The sequence below is a fragment of the Protopterus annectens genome, chromosome 3.part1 (genome assembly GCF_019279795.1).
Source record: "Protopterus annectens isolate FY-2018-M chromosome 3.part1, PAN1.0, whole genome shotgun sequence".
NCBI classification, from domain to species: domain Eukaryota; kingdom Metazoa; phylum Chordata; order Ceratodontiformes; family Protopteridae; genus Protopterus; species Protopterus annectens.
In genome coordinates this window covers 1,363,064,259-1,363,084,804 of record NC_056732.1, presented here as the reverse complement: position 1 = coordinate 1,363,084,804, position 20,546 = coordinate 1,363,064,259, and the positions used below count along the sequence as shown (strand labels likewise).

At 43.2% G+C, this 20,546-nt stretch overlaps 1 protein-coding gene across 12 annotated transcripts in view; it reads right to left on the bottom strand.

Moving 5' to 3' along the window:
- PLEC (plectin) overlaps positions 1-20,546 on the bottom strand; it is a 1,553,583-nt gene that overhangs the window by 80,735 nt on the left and 1,452,302 nt on the right. For all 12 annotated transcript variants that reach the window (XM_044067397.1, XM_044067398.1, XM_044067399.1 and 9 more), the window contains 3 exons: positions 12,336-12,692; positions 10,202-10,285; positions 5,009-5,113 (listed from right to left, as the gene is read on the bottom strand). In XM_044067397.1, the coding sequence (XP_043923332.1) occupies positions 5,009-5,113; positions 10,202-10,285; positions 12,336-12,692 (546 nt within the window). The remainder of the gene's footprint in view (positions 1-5,008; positions 5,114-10,201; positions 10,286-12,335; positions 12,693-20,546) is intronic.

Below are 20,546 nucleotides of genomic sequence, written 5' to 3'. Positions count from 1 at the left end.
TTGATGGACGGAATCACAGCACTTATGTTGATGCACTCCCCCCCCCCCACCACCCCCGAATAATGCTCTCCTGTAAGCTTTCATTCCACATGTTGACCTAATCATGGTTCAAGACAGAACACTGGGGTTAGGGAAGTCACCATAACTGCACATGTTGAAATAATACAATAAATGCTGCAGTGCATTCATAAATGAATGGGCCTTATTCTTAAGGTAGCTGGCAATTTTCTTGGCATGCTTTAGATCCAGGCTGCCATCTCCTACTTAAGGTTGGAAGGTTACACCTCTCACATAAAGGATGCCAGTTGGATCTTGGCTGTAACAGCAACACAGCCAGTTCCCTCTTCCATTCTTTATTAGAAGATTAGTGACACAAAAATATACCTGTGTCTCCTATCTTCCACTAGCAGACTGAAATACATAAAGTGATAAAACAGAAACAGAGTTACTATATTCCCAAATCCATTGTAACACTAATGCATATTCAACTACACAGTTATCCACCACGAGAGGAAAAAAAAAAACATTTAACCAACTCTGGATTAAACAGACTACATGCAAGAAGGGGTCTTGTGTCAGTTGAAAGAAATCATGCCTACTCGGACCACTTTTTGAATGAGCAGAACTGGTGGGAAGATATAACAGAGACTCTCATACCATTACAAGGTGTTAGTGGCTGTGCCTACTTGGCATGAGTTTCTTCAATACAATTTATTCACTTAAATGTTTTTCTAAAATGCAGACTATTTATTTTTGGAGTGCCCCACGTTTTATGATCTTCAGAAAAGTTTCTTTGTCCAGCATTCATTTGCATGAGGTACCCAAATACCTGTTCAGGAGAACTGTAACTGATGGCTGGGAATGTAAATGGTTATCAGGTGACTAGTGCGACTGACCACTGGAGACCAATATTTCATGGATAGGGCTCAAGAGGGGATAAACTAAAATGCTATCTACTTGACAATGTACAACATTACAGTGGTGGTGTGTGTTACTGTCTAAAGGCTGGTTGGCTGTTCACTGACTGGAAGACTTAAATGGTGTTGCAAAGGCCATCATCTCCTTCATTTCTCTGTCCCACACTTGGACCTGAAGTTTAAAAGCCCTTCCAAATATGGTCAGAGATATCCATTATCGACTTTGGATCGGACTCCAGTGGAGTGAAGGGAAAACACAAGTTGTTGTACACCTGTGCTGCCCTTTCAATAGACACATAAGGAGAGACATTTGTTCCAAGGACAGGCTGTGCTAAATTCATAAATTTTTGAAGCCCCAGCAGGTTAGCACTAAGGATCATTAAAATGGAAGATCATTAGAATAGAGGCAGACTTGAACCACAGGGTTTTCAAGAGCATTTTGTTAGACAGAGGGGATTTTTAGGTGGATGTCAAAATAAACTGAATCAGTAGCAAGGTTTTGTCATGAGGAAAAAACACTGTGCAGGTCAAGGTATCAAGGGGGCTACTCAGGAACATTTTCTGATGTGAGTGCTGGAGGCTATACTTCTGAAGGTTCAGAGAAATCCGTCAAGCTCAGGTAACAATGGATGATGTAGTTATCTCTGCAACTTGTCTAGTTAACATGCCTCAATCATGCACACACCTCACTCATCCATGTAAAGACAGATGTGGGTAGCTTACAATCTCAGATGAATAAAAACTACAGACACAGACTTGGTTAATACACTGGGTACACCAGAGAAGCCAAAGGGCAAGAAAGGGACCTGAATCCCTTTTGAACCTGATGTAATAATGGTACATTTTATGCCTAGAGATGTGCATGAAGGTATCATTCATGTTCAGAGTTACCACAATTGCATCCTTCAAAAGTGAACATTGGATAAAAGGTAAGGTGAGCATTTTGAACGTTTTTTACTGCCACAAATCTGTTAAGGCTTGACAGATCTAAAACAGGCCTCTGTTTGGTTGCTTTTCTAGGATACCAGGGAAGGCATTAAATAGAAAGGTTTCCCTCTCTCTCTGGGACTTTAATGACCTCTATTGATATACAATCAATCAGATGCTGGACAATGAGCTTAGCATACTGTAGCTGCTTTTGCAGTACAGAATGGCATGCCTACAAAGTGAATGAACTAGAAATGGAACTTTCAGACTTCTCCTGTGGCACTTATGGCAAACACAGAGTTCTCTAGATTGCATGACTAGATAGGTATGTGGTTCAAATCTCACAGTGGTGAACTTGTGTGTGTGGCATCAATGCCAGGTACGTACAGCTTTCTGAACAGATGTGCTAGAATCATGATGCCTGAGGCCACAATCCCATACTCAACTCTGAGGTCAGCCTCCTGAAACAGGACAGCCACTTACTCAAAAGATTTTGATTAGTCAGAGACAGGGGGTGGGAAATAATCATAGCATTGTTGTTCCACTTCTGCTGCTATTGATGGAAATCTGTCACCTGGCCTACAAATCCTACTGGCTTGCTCGACTTGCTCGCCTAAGCCAGCTGCCTTTTCTCAAACCAAAATTCTTGCTCATACTAGCCTGTCTTAGCTTGCTTCCTGTGAAATGGCCAAGTTCCGGATGGATAAATTCGAAATCTGCTGGAATGGGAGGTGCTTCACATTCTGCATTCCTTTACATTTCCCTTCCAATTTTTTTTTTTAATTTCCTGGAGTCCAAAAATATTATCAACCTCTAACTGCGTATGTAAAAGATGCCCTTTAATGGCCTCTCATACAGACTGAATTGAAAGTCATGCATGTTGTAGACCAAGTAGCATCTAGGTTGAAGAAAACATCTGCTATACATCAAGAAACACATTTTACAGCATATGTGTCTGCCTGCTGCCTCAAGGTACCTGACCAGTGTCCCTCTTGGTATCCCAGGCTAACAATTCACGGTTTCATAAGTTCATAGCCAATTACTTAGCTAGCTTTCTTAATAGACCATTCTAACCCTAGCCAATATCCCTCCCAAAGGTGAGAATCAAACACTGTACCTCGTGATTGTAAATCAGACAGTTTAATCATTATACCAAATCCCAATCACCAAATCAACCACCTGGATGTCATTAACTATATCTGCAACTGGTGTCATGCTGATACTGTAGCATAAATCTTTGACAGGTAACTACGATGATAGCAGGGATAGCATTGGCTCACACATTTTACCAGATGCAGCCACAATTCTACTCTCATCATCACTATGCTGGAGTATTTGGAGTGGTCTGTAAGCCTCCAGAAAATTACACCTGGGTCTGCTACAGGCTTTTGCTCGATTGATATTAATGTTCCACCTTACAGAACATGTCAGACTTCTTGGAGACAGCTGTGAAATAGACTCTGAAGGGGCATTTTGAAAAACATCCTCATACCTCTCATTAACAGGCAGAGAGGCTGTTTTACAGCCAGTACAGTACCCTCTCTCTGAACTGCAGAAATCTCTTTCACACTCCCTTAAAGCGTTCCTACCTCAACTTAATTGCTTCTTCAAAGAAAACACTGGATGGGGAGCTGAAGAAAATGATCATCTGTGTTATAACCTAATGGAAAAAAGATTCTGACAGAGTACACTAGAACTTCTTTCTGCTAGATGCAAATCTGAAGACTTGTTTCAAGAAGACATCCACCCTAGATGTTAACAGGAAGGGGGGGGGTAAGCCCTCTGTAGTGCAGCCACATACTGCTCTTGAACCTACTTAAATAAAACAGCAGACAGGTCAATTCTGTAGCAGGCATCAGAGAATTGGCAGCCTTGGTCCTGGCTATCTGTAAAACTTGAAGGAACACGGAGGGGCAGAAGTTGTACAATGGAAGCTGATGCCTTACCCATGGTAAAACTGACTAAAATTATCACAATATCTGCAGTCTGCTAAGTGGGAGGAGGGGCAGTCCCTTGTTAAATACCCTGAGGTTAGCCAATGCCTCTGCAACTGCCTGATGACCAGCACATGGTATGAAACAATTAAATAAATGGTGGCTCCAGAGTACTGTTTTCTTGAGCTGACATGACCTCCACAGTATCTGTCACTGAAAGGCTAGGTAGAAGGAGGAACAACCACGAAAAGTCAGACTATGGGCTAAGGCAGATACACCTGGGCCTCACTAGACTTGGGAAACTCAGGCCTCAGTGAAGGTTGACTGGGTCATTACAGACATCTTTTCCACATACAAGCTCTGTAACCAACACCTTCTTTGATTTTTGGGTTGGAGGTTTCAGGGATCCTCTAACTTCTCCTTTGTTCCAAACAGGACCCTGCATTAAGGTATGGTTCACTTGTTGAAGACGTGGGTGGACATCCCTTGGCCACATTCCCAAATTTTCTCAACAAGAATATTTTTCTTAGCTCTTAATGAGTTACATCATGTATTCTATCCACCTCACCTGGAGGTGAATGATGAAATCAAGACAAAGAATTAGCATTTCTTTCATCAACAGAGAACGACCTGTATATGCAGTGGGTTATATACTCTTTGTCCAGCCAAGAACCTTCTGGCCTTTTTGTATCCTTGCCTCATGTTTAAGGGACATCTGACTGCTTTTCAGTTTGGACAGAAACTGACATATTTGAAGCTAAATTCAGTTCACTTATGAAACCCTACCTTACAACAAATACCAAATGGGTCTAGGTCAAGAATCAATAAGGACTACTAGTGTACTTTTCTTCTGCAAAGACAACCCTCAATAATTTGACCTACATGACCTTCCAAAGCCACTCCCACAGACCACACCATGGATGCTTTTAGTGCAGACCTGTCAACGCTATTCTGTTCTTTAAACTGCTACAATATGCTTCTACTTCATCAAATACTTCATATTTGACCTTCCAAAGCCACTCCCACAGACCACACCACGGATGCTTTTAGTGCAGACCTGTCAATGCTATTCTGTTCTTTAAACTGCTACAATATGCTTCTACTTCATCAAATACTTCATATTTGAACCCTAATGAATGTATGTTTGATCACATGGCATAAAGATCTGCATACTTTCTCTACCTTAATGCGTCACTTTGAGAGTCTGAATTCAAGTTTTCATATACTCACCTCTTGAATAATACTGTCAGATGTTGACTGCACTTTGGGTTTCTTGCTTGGAGAAGATACTGGTTCCACCTGTGCCTTGTATGTAACCAACTGAAGTTCATAATCCTGAAGGAAGGACACAAAGAAGAGGTTAGGCTATGAGGAATACTGGACAAAAATCTGTAGAATAAAGTACTTCACAAAATTAGTAACGTATTTTACAAAAGTTAGACTACATTTTTAAATGCATCTTATTCTTTCCTTCTCATAAAAAAATGAAAGAGCTCTAAGGAGAACAAAAGAGCCCCAGATGAGCTAATTAGTATTACAGATAATGTGTCTTATTTGATACTCCTCCCAGCCCAATGCAAGTCTTGAACCATCAACACTTTACTTGCCACAAACTGGAACACAGCACCTAGCACAGATTTTTAAGAAACAAATGAACTATATTCTGGAGCTACAGCCTAGAGTTTGACAACCTTCAACTGAACAACAGGTTATTCTGAACAAGGTGCTTAACAAGATCAAAGTACTTAGGACATCCCTGCATCTCAACATTTTCATAAAAGGATGAACAAGTTAATGGTCCTCTGTAATGGGCAGACAAGGACATTTCTCATGTTGCAATCCCTGTACCCTGCCAATCTAACACTGGACTTTTTATATGCAAGAATAACTGATGAAGTACAGAGAAGGTTAGAAGGAGTTGCACTGTGTCTTCGTGGACTTAGAGAAAGTATATGACAGGGTGCCTAGAGAGGAGTTGTGGTATTGTATGAGGAAGTCGGGAGTGGCAGAGAAGTATGCAAGAGTGGTACAGGATATGTACAAGAGTAGTGTGACAACGGTGAGGTCTGCGGTGGGAGACACGGATGTGTTCAAGGTGGAGGTGGGATTACATCAAGGATCAGCTCTGAGCCTTTTCTTATTTGCAATGGTGATGGACAGGTTGACAGATGAGGACAGGTTGACAGATGAGATCAGACAGAGTCCCCATGGACTATGATGTTTGCAGATGACATTGTGATCTGTAGTGAGAGTAGAGAACAGGTGCAGGAGACCCTGGAGAGATGGAGATATGCTCTAGAGAGGAGAGGAATGAAGGTCAGCAGGACTAAGACAGAATATGTGTGTGTGAATGAGAGGGAGGTTAGAGGAATGGTTAGGATGCAGGGAGTAGAGCTGTTGAAGGTGGATGAGTTCAAATACTTGGGATCAACAGTTCAGAGTAATGGTGTGTGTGGAAGACAGCTGAAGAAGAGAATACAGGCAGAGTGCGAGTGAGTGGAGAAGAGTGTCAGGAGTGATTTATGACAGACGAGTACCAGTAAGAGTGAAAGGGAAGTTCGGGTAGTGAGACCAGTTATGTTATATGGGTTGGAGACAGTGGCATTGACAAAAAGGCAGGAGTCATTGCTGGATGTGGAAGAGTTAAAGATGTTAAGATTTGCACTGGGTGTGACTATGATGAACAGGATTAGGAATAAGTATATTACAGGGTTAGCCCAGGTTGGACGGTTTACAGACAAAGCCAGAGAGGCAAGATTGCGTTGGTTTGGACATGTGTTGAGGAGGGATGCTGGGTATATTGGGAAAAGGAAGCTAAGGATGGAGCTGTCAGGTAAGAGGAAAAGAAGAAGACCTAAGATAAGGTTTATGGACGTGGAGAGAGAGGACATGCGGGTGGCTGATGTGACAGAGCAAGATGCAGAGGACAGGAAGAAATGGAAACAGATAATCCACTGTGCCGAAAGAAAAAGAAGAAGAATGGCATTGAATTCTGTGCCATAGATGACAATACTAGACTTTGGGATTTATCCCGCTATTCCAAGGAGCTGGTTTGTACAGAGAACTGCACAAGTAAACCAAGTTTGATTAGTGGTTCTGGTGCCTGTAGAAACTGGCCAGGATAAGAGTGAGTGGCCTTTACAAACTTGCCATCCTCAGGAAAGGAAGGTGGTATTGACTTATCACATGGGGCGACATCTCACTGAACTAGTGGAGTCCAAGCTTATGACTCCTGTACTTCAGGAATGCTTTTGCATTTGTTAGCAGAGGGGGAAGTCAGTGTGCTGAGACGCGCTTCCCCCTGAAAGACAGAACAGTGAAGCTTGTAAGAGCTGCCAAGGGGAGAGGGGGTGATCCAAGTGGATGAGAGCTGGCCCACTCCACATCATCTAACTCTCTATGGAGAACAGAGGGATGACAGGCATTCTTGGGCAACCTGGCTCTAACCTAGCCTAGGAGTGTTCAGGTCCCATTCCCAAATTGAGTGCAGGAAGATGCGACATTGGATGAGGCCCTACAAGGAGCCAAAATAAAAATTCTGGGCTCTGTAAACTCACTCTGTGCTAAACAGTGTCAGTACAGGAGTCTCACTTCCCTTGGTGTTACTGCTGCACACAGTACACTGTGCAGCACTAGTACTATATGCTTTTTGACATGCACTGTCAATGCAAGACTTTTAGTTCCCTAAAGCGTTACTACTGCTGTAAATGCTGCATTGTGCAGTGTTAGTACTACATGATCTGTGACCTGTAGAGTCAGTGCAGGGTTCTCAGGTCCCTGAAGTGTTACTGTTGTACACACCAGCACTGTGCAGTACTACTGAATGCTCTGTGACCGGCAGTGTCACTGCAAGCCTTAAGGGTGAACTCTGCCTGGCCTACAAGCTCTCAAAGACCCTATCATGTGAGACTGCCTTCATATTCATAAAACTGGCAACACCATTAACACCCACATTAAAGACCTCAAACTTCACGGTAACATTAATTGAATCTGCTGACTTGATACCTCAAGGAATTCCTCTCACGACAGAGTACCCTTTCACAATTCGTCATCATCATCAGTCCCCCTTTTTTCCTATTTTCTACATGGGGTAGGGGTATCATGTTAACTGTCGCCACCTCTCTCAATTCAATGCCACACTCCTGTCTTCTTCAACATACTTTAATCCAGGGTTCTCTTCAGCAATATAGGATGTAATCTAATTGCCTCATAGCCTTCAAATGCAACCTGGATGAGTGGATGGATAACCATAAATACACTCACAGTCCCTAACAGAAAGGGATAGTAATTAGCGAGAATTGCGGTGGTTAGGCACCAAATGATCTTCCAGATTGATTGACCAGTAATAACCTATGAAGTCATGATTTAAACATTTTTATTCTGTCTTGTACTCTTATTTCCACATTTTATTCTCACGTTTTAATTAAAACGGAAAGTTAGCAGCAAAGCATACACAGTGAAACAAATGTTGCATACAGCCAACCAGAGCTGTTTTCTTGGAAGTGTCATGTTGCTGTTTATAGAAATGAACTTCTATTAAAGCAACTCCACTTTGTTAAATACATCTAAATTGTACACTCAAAATTAATTAATTCATTTATTATATCCTTTTATTTCCATGCTAAGTGAGGCAAGCCAAGCAAACTAGGCATAAGATACAGGTTATAAAATATGTAAATTAACATAAATTACTAGAGAATAGGTATTTCCTCTCTTTTTTTGTTATAAAGGCAGAAAAGCAATCCAAATCAAGGACAATTATAATTTAGGGATGCACTGTGCAGTCTATACCATTTTTTTCAATAATACAGCTGTACATCTCAGGAATCTATTTTAATAACTGACACTATATAGACAACAAGAATTTATTTGGATTGCAGGTTAGAGATTGCCTTCCCTATCAGGGACTGATATCAGAGTATAAGCAAAGAGAAAGAAATAGGGGGGTCCTAAAAGAAAGACCAGCAGTGGTATAGTTTTTAATATAATCAGAACAGAAGCTGCCATTAAAAAAGGAATAATTAGTAGAACATATAAAATACTGCACGATAACTATAAGAATCAATCAGAGGAGGTTAGAAAGGCTTGGGAACAGAGATTGGATAAGCAATTTACAAAGAAACAATGGAAGGATATATGTATGTCTCCCAAATATGCAACAAAATCTAGAAGATGTAGGACTTCTGCTTGGAAATGTTTACATAGATATGTTTATACCAAAAGATGACTCCAGAGAATTTTTCCTCAGGCAAACAGTAAATGTTGGGAGGTGTAAAGCTGAAGAAAGAGGTAACTGGGAATACATTTTCTGGGAGTGTGGTGAGTTGGAAGACTTTAAAGACTCCCTGATGGGGAAAATGATTTTTCTGAGCTATGATACAGAATCAGAATTGCCTAGACATGGTAAGGCCTTGCTAGACATGGTAAGGCCTTGCTGTATCTAACAATGGTGACTGCCAAAAAAGCATTTACTAGACAATGGAAATCATCATTCAAACCAACTATACTGGAAGTAGTGAATATAGTAACAGAGATAAAACAAACAGAACGGAGGTCTTTAGAAAAAGGTAGGATTAAACTACATAGGAAAAATGGGAACTGTGGGAACAATACATACAAGGGAGGAATGAGGTCTAAAGTGGCAGGACTTACATGAGCGAAGTAATGTTTGAGTGAGAAAGATTGGGTAGACTATAAGTGATGTATAATGTTTGCAACTAGGAGTGTGTCAGTATGGTTACTGATGTAAAATGCTTGCAACTAGGATTGTGTCAGTGTGGTTTTTCATTTATATAAATGTACGACTGTCTATGTAGCAAGTGATGGTTTAATACAGATGTTTCTTGTACGACTATGTAGCAAGTGATGGTTTAATACAGATGTTTCTTATTTAAAAAAGGCAAGAATTGAATAATTGATGTAATATTGCTTAGATTACATGATATATAGCAATATATGAAGTATAATATTTATGTTACTATAGTTTGATTACTTGTATAAATGTAAATTTGGCTATGTCACAAGTGATATTTAATAAAGGTGTTTGAAAAATAAAACAACTGACACACTATTTTGTGTGCCTCCGACATATCCTCCTCTTCTTCCATTTCATCAAAGCAGTGAGATTTTTCAAACCTTCTTTCCTAAAATCCTACATTGGACACAGGACACTGGGCTGTAGCACAAATGTCCAAACATTACTCAAGATGATTTTCCATCACTTAGCTTCTGTTAATACAGGATCCAATACACCTACACATACAAAAACATACACACACACACACAAAGTGTTATCCTGGCTTGGTAAATAAACAGAAAGTTTAAACATACATGTCAAAAATATCAGGGTTGCAAAGTCCCATGTTCACAGCATCTCTCATAGTTACAAATTATCTGGCCTGACATGAACCATTACATACATACCTTACTGGCATCGATATACTGCTTGGCGTACTTCTCACATTCATCAACTTTGTCCTTATTCTTTTCAATTTCTTCCAGTAATTTCTGTAAAAAACAAATGTTACAGAATGTTTTTATCATGTAGTACGCTCACTTTTACAATCATTGACTGACCTATAAGTAAAGATGTGTTAGCACTATCCAGGCAGTATTCATACAGAACAGGAAAGACAAACTTGGCATATATACTCTACAGATCACTTCAGAATAAATAAACAAAATCATATAAAGGAAAACAGGTTTCATAATGCCTTACAGCATTCTTGCACATAAAAGACATGGAAGATAATGCAACTTGTCTGCTACAATAGTGTACACTACCATCTGTTAAATGGAGTTCAGAAGGATTGGTTCACAGCTTGAGAATGTTCTAGCTGAGACAACTGCCATAAATATTTTACCTTCTGTCCCCAACTCTAGGTGTCTCACTAAAGTGTACCACCAATGTCTACTCTGACAGGAAATTAAGGGTCTGACATAAAAAGGTAGATGGACTGTATAAGGCAGCAGTCAAAAAGACCTTACAGTTCTCCACAACCTTCTTTGCTCCCCACCAAAGTGAGCTCTCTCATAATTTTTGATACAACCAACAGGTGCAGTAATGTGCTTCACTGCAAACTCTGCTGCAAGCAAATTTCATATACATGGCAGAAAAGAAGACTGGACTGGAATCCCACTTCAACAAAATCACGACAACAGCTATGAACTCAAACAACTAGATCAATCCTGAGTCATAACTGTTGCAGCGTGGTAACAATGCCTTGTCCTGAGGTGCATGCATACAAATATTTAGTGCATGAAATAACCACTGCACTATGTGGCAACATCACCACCAGCTGCATAAGGAGACGGTCAGATAATCTAGATTTGTACACAACCCAAAATGCATGGAAATCCCCCTGACTCACCCACATCAGAATCATGTCAGAATGCAAAGAAAAAAAAAAAAAAAAGAGGACCTTTGTTTGAAATGATAAAAATCAATGCAAATGATCCTGCTTCTGTATTCATTCCTCTCTCCCCACTCTCAGCTAATACTTTCACATCTTCTCTACTGAGAGCAGCAAGAGAGCTTGTGTCAACCTCAACTAGACAGCCATAAGAAATGTGGAATGCCCTAACAGAGGAATCCCATACAACTTTTTGCTGAACTATCTGTGGGATTAGAAAGAGCACTTACACTCTTACAAATAATAGCTTAAGGAGAACCAGGTAAGTCCAAAACCTGACATGTGCTACGTGGTCCTGGACATTAGAATGCAAAAAAAGTAAAAAAGAAGGTCTGAAGGTCCTTTGTACCCGTTTTAGTTACCTACCATGGTACCTGCTTCTTTACATGATTACTGCCATGACTATGTGGGTTCTGTACTCTTGTGTACATAGTGTAGCCACCCATAATCGTGTACATAGTGTAGCCACCCATAACCGTGTACATAGTGTAGCTACCCATAATCGTGTACATAGTGTAGCTACCCATAATCGTGTACATAGTGTAGCCACCCATAATCGTGTACATAGTGTAGCCACCCATAATCGTGTACATAGTGTAGCTACCCATAATCGTGTACATAGTGTAGCCACCCATAATCGTGTACATAGTGTAGCCACCCATAATAGTGTACATAGTGTAGCTACCCATAATCGTGTACATAGTGTAGCCACCCATAATCGTGTACATAGTGTAGCCACCCATAATCGTGTACATAGTGTAGCCACCCATAATCGTCTACATAGTGTAGCTACCCATAATGTATCAGAGCAACTTGGCAGAAAATGACTTTGCATCAGTACTTCTTGAATGTCAGTAATGTTCTTCTGACTTCAATACCGTTGCCATGTGAATAATTCTTCAACGGTAAAAAGGGACTCCTTTTTAAAGCTCAGCTTTACAAATACCTATAAATGATGAAATTAAAAACTTCAAGCTGAATTTCAATATGGAAGTCTCTTTCAAGGGAGTAAATACAATGACATTTGGAAACTAGTTTCCTTCATAAAAGATTAATCGATATTCTTCATCCCCCCCCCCCCCCCCGCCCCCACACACACACAAACACAAAATGTAGCAAACTGCTCATCTGGGACTGTATCTTACCTTCTCTTGAAGGAGCTGATCCCGGACTGTCTTGCTGTTGGTTAGTGGTACATGCTGGATCTGTTCCTGCCTCTGTTTAGCTTCAGTAACCCATTTGATCAGCCAGTCATAGCTATCCCTGTAGTAGTTCAGTTGACGTCCCAGTTGGTCAAGTTCACGCTGACGGAGCTCAATCTGCATGATGATGCTTTGCCAGCGATCCAGCAGCTGGCTTACCCGTTCCCGGTAACGGTCCAAGTCCAGGTCCCGCTCATTGTGGGTACGAATCATCTTCTCATTCACCTCCTTAGCTTTGCTTAACTCATTCTCCAACTTACTGAACAGAGGCTGATCACCCTCCACCTCATTTCGCAATTTCTGAAATGGTTCAAAGGACAGGTAGCTGTGCGTGACTGAATGTGATTGCAATAAAAAAATGTCTGTGGTCTCATGCATGCATGCAAATATGCAATATGAAACTTTCAGCATAAAAGATACCACCAGCAGATAAAATGGTTACCTACAAAAAACATGTATGCATCTGACATAGTGGAAGTTCACTTTTAGTACTTTAAATTTCATTTATTTACTAGAAATTGATTCTAAATGTTAGTTTTACTATATCAAAAGAGGTCAGTGGAAAATATTCAGATAAAAATAAAACATAAAATGGTCTACAGAGTTCTTTGTCTAATGTTAAAAAATATTAAGTCTGATTTTTCACCCTTAAATGCTAAGTACTAGCACAAGCCCTTTATAAAGCGATAGAAATATACTATTCCAAGCATAGAGGCATGGAGCCCTAGCTTCGACCCAAGTGATCTGAGACTGGCTACTTTGTCAGTCGGGGAGGAGTTCAAGAGTATAGAATGCATAGGAGAAGTATTTTGATGGCTCATCCACTCCAGGAGGAAGGGATGGGACTTCACTCTGTGATCTGGCACTCACCTAGGAAAGGGAGAGTACACCAACAACAAGACAGACTGATATTAAAAATCTATCAGCAGCAGGTAGGGCTGGAGCTGACTCACATTACATGTGAAAAAGCACATCAGCCAGGTGAAAAAAAAAAGAAATTCAGGTATTCCACCCACTTAGGGAATTCCCCCCCAAAAATTCCTCACATAAAAGACAGCATACATGATGCTGCTAGAGGCACTACTCCCTGCTCCCCCATCCTATACTGCCAATTGCCAAGGTGGTCTCACCCCAAGGGGTAACACCAGGAACCCCAAACTTGGGAGCAGCAGGGGCAGAAGCAGCAGATGGTCACAAGGTGAAAAAGTACACAATGAGGAAGGTGGGGGGGGGGGGGGGGGGCATTTTTTTTTAAATAATTCCTTCACATGGCACCAGAATCGGAGTTAACAAGTCTAAATGGCTCAGTAATGGTCTCTACACCTCAGCCCTCATAGGTAAAGGTGTCATCACTGGCATCTTAGACAGAGGAAAAGGGCTACAAAACTACCCAATCATAGCACTGAGCCATCAGCGAAGTTCCTTCATTAGGCTAAAATGCCCCCATCTTATTTCAGAGCAGGGTTCAGTGTATGGTACACAAAATAGAAGTTATGTACTTATAACGTTCCATCTGAGTAGTTAGACTTCATTCTTCTGCACATATGGGTATATGGATCCGATTCGGATCAGAGCCGGCAAAACTTTTCAAGCTTCAGCTCCGAGCTCGTCCCTTACCTATATTACATCACTTCCTCCTATCTAGCCCCAAATCGAGTTTGTTGTCACTAAATGGCAACATAACCACAATCCTAAACAGGATAAACCTGAAGAGTGAGGGAAGGTGCAGAAGAATGAAGTCTAACTACTCAGATGGAACATTATGGCAAGTACATAACTTCTATATCTGAAGTAGTTAACTTCATTCTTTCTGCACATATGGGACAGAGTCCCCAGCTACTAGTATTCCTGGGAGGCCCTTATGGAAGGATATTTCTGAGCACCGCAGAGTCAAAGGATGCTCTCCCTCTAGAAATAAAATCTAATTTATAATGAGAGATTAATGTGTGCGAATTGGCCCAAGTCGCTGTCACACAGATATCGTCTAACGGAACTCTTGACCAGAAAGCTGCAGAAGTGGCCAAACTTGTGCAATACAAAGAGTGATCCACCTTGCTAAGGACACTTTCAAAACTGCTTTGCCCAAAAATGGTTTAGAAAAAGAGACAAACAATTGATCCGACTTCCGGAAGGGTTTAGTCCTATGGAGGTAAAAACGAAGCTGTCTATGGACATCCAATAAATGAAGCTTGCGTTCACCTCTATTTTGGAAATTTGGGAAGAAGACTGGCAAATTTATAGATTGATTAATATTGGCTGCTCAGGACACCTTGGGAAGAAAAGAAGGGTTCGCACACAGCGAAACCCTATCTTTGTGGAAAACCAAATAGGGGGCAAGGAGGATAAGGCCTGCAACTCTGAAACTCTTTTGGCTGAAGTGATGGCAACCAAGAATGCTGTCTTCCACAACAAAAACTTCATCAGAACTGAACCGGCTGGGTCGAAAGGGGGAAGAGGTCAAAGCTTGAAGGACTAACGTCAGATCCCAGGGGGGGAACTGTTTCTTTAACTGGTGGTCACAATAAAAAGGGGAACTGTTTCTTTAACTGGTGGTCACAATAAAAAGTGCCCTTCAGGAAAGCTTTACACAATTTGGCAGAAGCCAGAGCAACCTTATTTTCACCTACATGAAAATTAGAGATGGCAGCCAGTTGAACCTTGATGGTGGAAGCACTTGCACCAGATAGAAAAAGATCGGCCAAAAAATCCAGTATGACCGAACGGGGGCTGTAAACTGGTTCTGATTGGGAGGCCCAAACACAAAAACGTCTCCACTTGCTATTGTAGAGTTTCCTAGTGGATGCTTTAAGAGAAGCTACCAGAATGTTCTTAGCAGGGGATGAAAGTCTGGGAGTCCTGATGATCATGGGAACTGAAGCAGCCATGCCGTCAGCTTAAGTCTGTCCAGGTTGGGCAGGAGCATGCCTGACGGGTGAGAAATTAGATCCAGACATGGATCTAGAGTCCATGGAGGAGCCAACAGGTGAGACCATAGGAAGGGAAATCATACTTGGCGAGGCCAGAAGGGAGCTATGAGAATGACTTTGCACTGCAGCTGGCAAGATCTCTGAAGGAACTTCAGAATAAGAGGTAACGGGGGATAAGCATACAGTAGCCCGGGAGGCCAAGCATGGACTAGAGCATCCCTCGGACATCCCCCAGAGGGGGGGATCAGAGCAAAGAAGTTGCTGCACTTCATGTTGGAAGGAGATACGAAGAGATCGCAGCAAGGTTAAACCCAAACAAGGAAGATTTTCTCCACCACTGATTGTTTCATAGACCACTTGTAAGGCAGAAGGATTGCCCTGCTGAGACTGTCTGCTAGAATGTTGGAGCATCTCGGGATATGCGTTGCTATGATAAACCGGCTGGTGAATATGGCCCACTCCCAAACCCTCATGGCCTCGTGACAAAGGGGGTAGGATCGGGTCCCTCCCTGTTTGTTTATACACCAGACTACAGGCATGTTGTCTGACTGAATGGCTACCGTCCCCGGAGGTAGGACAGGGTGGAAGGCTCTCAACTCTAAAAGCACTGCCCTCATCTCCAGGACATTGACGTGTAGCTTGGTCTCTGGAAGGGACCACATGCCTTGGACCGTTTTTCCCAGAAGTGCCCCCCCACCCAAACTGGGAGGCATCCGTGGTCACCGTGGCTTGAGCCAGAGAGGCTAGAAAGCTGCGCCCCGCAAAAATGTCCGCTGATTGAAGCCACCACCAGAGTGATCTTCTGCATGTCCGGTTGATTCGGATGTGGAAACTCATCGGGAGGTCTAGCCAGGACCATTGAACTGCTAGATTCCACTGAAGCACTTTCATGTGAAGACGTGCAAGAGGGAGGATAGAGATTGAGGCTGCCATCAAACCCAGGGCCCTGAGAACATCGGCTGCTGTGACTACAGAGTGATCCAAGATCGCTGATACATGGAGTCTGAGACTTTCTATCCTTTCCAGGGTGAGAAAAATCTTTGACTTAATCGAATCCAACTATGCTCCAATGAAGTCTATGATCTGAACCGGAGTCAGGTGGGACTTTATGAGGTTGATTGTGATGCCTAACTTGTGAGCCAGACCGAGGAAGTAGTGTAGGGCCTGACACAAGAGACTTTTGGTGGATGCAGCAAAGAGCCAATCGTCTAGGTAAGGGAATACCTGAATGCCCTGAAGTCTTAGGTGAGCCGCTATGACTGCCATAACCTTGGTGAACACCCTGGGGGCTGTGGTGAGACCGAAGGGTAGGGCTCTGAATTGAAAGTGACTGGCCCCTAGCCGGAAGCGCAGAAACCTCCTGGAGCTCCTGTGGACCTTGATGTGATAGTAAGTGTCCTGGGGGTCTAACGAGCACATCCAGTCGCATTCTCTCAGAAATGGTAGATGGACTGTAGAGTGACCATCCGGAATTTTTGTTTCTCTACCGACAGGTAGATAGACAGGTTGAGAATGGGCCTGACGTCCCCTGTCTTCTTTGGCACTAAAAAGAACCTGGAATAGAAGTCTGATCCGGATTGATCTGGGGGGACCAGCTCGATGGCTCGTTTTTGTAGCAGCTTCAAAACCTCTAATGCTACAGCCTCCCTGTGAGCGGCTGGAACATCTGGAAGGCGTGTTGGAGTTATGGGACATGAAATGAAGGGGATAGAATATCCTTTGGATACGATGTTTAATACCCAGTGGTCTGCAGTAATGGACTCCCATGCCACTGGATGTAAGGAAAATCTTCCCCCGACTTCCTCCAGAGTAGAGCAGTCGGGCAACCCTTCAGGGCTGCTGTGAGGGTCCGTCAGAAAAAGGTTCCCTAGACCCGAAGCTTCTGGGACCCCCTCTGCCTCTGGGACGGTGTCGGTCTTGTCCCCCTCTACCTCTGGGGGACAAATATTCCTGAGTGTCACAAAAAAACTGTGATTTCCGGAACCACATCTTCTTTTGCCCCTTTTGGTTCCTGGAACAGGACTTCTGGGGGTTAGAGAAGCGGATTCCGATGGCTGACAAAGTCTTTCCGTCCTTCTTACATTGACTAAGTGCGTCACATACAGTCTTCCCAAAGAGGGATGATCCATCGAAAGGGGTGTTGATGAAAGATGCCTTAAAGGGGTCCGCAAATTGACACAGCCTGATCCAGGTGTGTCGCCTCAAGGCAACGCCTGTACCAGCAGCTCTAGCGGCTCCCTCCGTAGCATGAGAGAGGAGAAGCATAGAGATATTAGTCACTGGTTTCAGTGTAGCCATCTTCGTAGTAAAGGACTGCTTGTCCTGCTGCGAAAGAGACTCCGGGGGTGACTCAGTTAGTTCCGATATAAGGTCTTGCTGCAGTCGGATGACATGTGCCAAGTAATTCAGCACACGTATAGAAAATGTCACTGACGACTACATGCGCTTCCTGAAATGATCCATCGACCTGGACTCCTTGTCTGGTGGATGAACCGAGGAGCTCTCCTGTGCCAGTTCCTTCTTTGTGGCTGCTACAACCACCAAATTGTCTACCGGGGCTCTCTTGGACCATGCCTGTCTGTCTGACGGCGGGGAAAGAATTTTGTCTGGCCTTTTGGGTATAGGCTCTACGGTGTCAGGATCCTTCCATGCCCTAGTGGTGATGAGGTCCACCAAAGGGTCAGCTGGAGGGGAGACCCAGGAAGTAGATTGGGCCAGCGCCAAAGACCTCCAGGAATACGGACTCATCCGCACAGGGTTTGGGGGCTGACCAACCTCCTCTTTGGCAGAGGATCTCCATAATGTCTCCAAATGAGACGTCCTCAGTAGGTGATCTGGAGGAACCCTCTCCTTCATCCAAGTCTGTACCGGTAGTAATGGACTCAGGGGAGTCCAAGTGTCTCCTCTTACACTTGTGCTTATGAGGTTCCTCTCCAGTGGGACTCTCTGAAGAGGATTCGTAAGCCTCCGGGGATTCCCTGAGGGGAACAATCTGGGGTTGCTTTGGCACGGGCTGTCCCTGAGACAGGGTAATGGGAGCATAATCCAAAATCAGAGGGGTATGGGTAGGATCCGAGTAGGTGAGCTGTGGCCTCAACCCCTAGGAGAGAACCCTTTCCACTGCCCCAAATGCCAATGGAGAGCACACCTCCGAAGCTCGTAAGGATGAGGCTCTCCCCAGATCCGAAGCAGGATTCAGAGCCGACAGCAGGGTAGTCTGGGCACTGAGGATAGGATCCAAGAGAGCAAGATCTCGACCCTCGGGTCTGACTCCCCAACCATGGCTCCGAGAGTCTCCTGGATCAGAGATCGGCTCAGAGGAATTCAAACGAGAACCATCGGCACTGACCCAACAGCTCTGAAAGGTCTCGGACCCGAGAACCCTGAAGCATCGGGTCGGATCGGGGAAGGAGAAATAGGGTGGAACATAGTTGTAGAGGGATCCACTCCAATGGGAGAGGGCCCTAGTAAGACCCCCATCTGAATCTGGTTCTGGATGAACCTCCTCCTCAGCCTGTCCATATCTACATCGGAGACACACTGAGTCGACCTGGAGGAAGTGACCAACTCGGGTCTGGGCCAGATCTGAGGGGAGTGCCTCGGCTCCGATGGCTCCATCGGCTCTGGTGAGAAACGGAGAGAGCGGGGCTGAGGAGAACCAGACCTGGGTGCCTTTGAAGAGGGGCTGGAGAAAGACTCCCTGTCCAGTGATCTTTCTCTGGGCCTGTCCCTCTCTTTGTGGCGCTTTTCCTTCTCTCTTCTGTCCCTACCTCTCTGGGACAAATCCGATGTAGCAGGCCTGGCGGGAGGTTGAATCCCTGCCTGCACAGTGTCACTGGCTGGGGAGGAAACCGACGCAGACTCCAGGGCAGAAGCTGGTAGCAGACCTTTAGCCACAAGCTTAACCTGACGATCCTTCAGTGCCCTAGGGTTAAAGCCTGAACAAATGTCGCAGGATGCAGACAGATGGGTGACCCCTAAACATAGAACACACAGTGTGGCCATCGGCTAGTGAGAGCTTATGACCACACTCTGTGCATTTCTTAAAAAGAACCTTAGGCTGTTTAGCCATAGTGGAGAAAAGTAAAAGCCCTAACGGCCCGCCCACACACACACACACACACACACACACACACACACACACACACACACACACACACACACTTAACAAGGGATTGGGCCTAAGTGGGAAACCAGACTACAAAACAGTACTACACAAACACTGTATATATTTTTCATTTTTTTTTTATAACTAACACGCCGACCAAACGCAAAGAAAGGAGGAAAAAGGGAAAGGTATTCACACCCCACTACACCAATAAAACCAAAAAACCTTACCAACTTGCTTAGAGCTCAGAGACCACAATGCTGACTCACAGAGCGGCAAACGAGATCTGGGGCTAGATGGGAGGAAGTGATGTAATATAGCTAAGGGAGGAGCTTGGAGCTTGGAGCTGATGCTTGAAAAGTTTTGCCGGCTCGGATCCGAATCGGATCCGTATACCCAAATTTGCAGAAAGAATGAAGTTAACTACTTCAGATCATTTGTTCAAATATATGCCTTGTGAACTTCTTACTACAATCCAAAGATCTAGTCTGGCCACTGAAAGAACCTTCAGCTCTGCTGCCCCTTATTAGTTGAACAGCTAATGTAGCCCACAGAATGTAATGACCACCCCTCCCTTGCATGATTTTAAATACATTTTAAACAGCACCATTTAAGAAGAGCACACCAGCATTCATAAACTAATACAAAATACTATATAATGTGTATGCACACACGCACACACATGCACACAAACACATATGCGTGCATAAGTACACACACGCACACACACACGCACACACACGCACACATACATGCTTTTTATCACTAACTCAGCATTTTACTTTATCTGAATGTAATGGACTTCTGAAATACTGTCTTTACGATGTGCTTCCTGAGATCTTTACATCAGTTTGTGTTTGTTTGTACACACACACACACGTCTACACGCAAACATACATATTATATATATATATATATATATATATATATATATATATATATATATATATATATATATATATATATTATACACACACACACACACACACACACACACACACACATGGGTATGTAAAGATCTGAGGAAATGCATCATAAACAGAGTAGCTCAAAAATCTATTACAATCCACAATACATACAATGCTGAGTATGTGGACAATTAAAAGGTATGGAGCACCA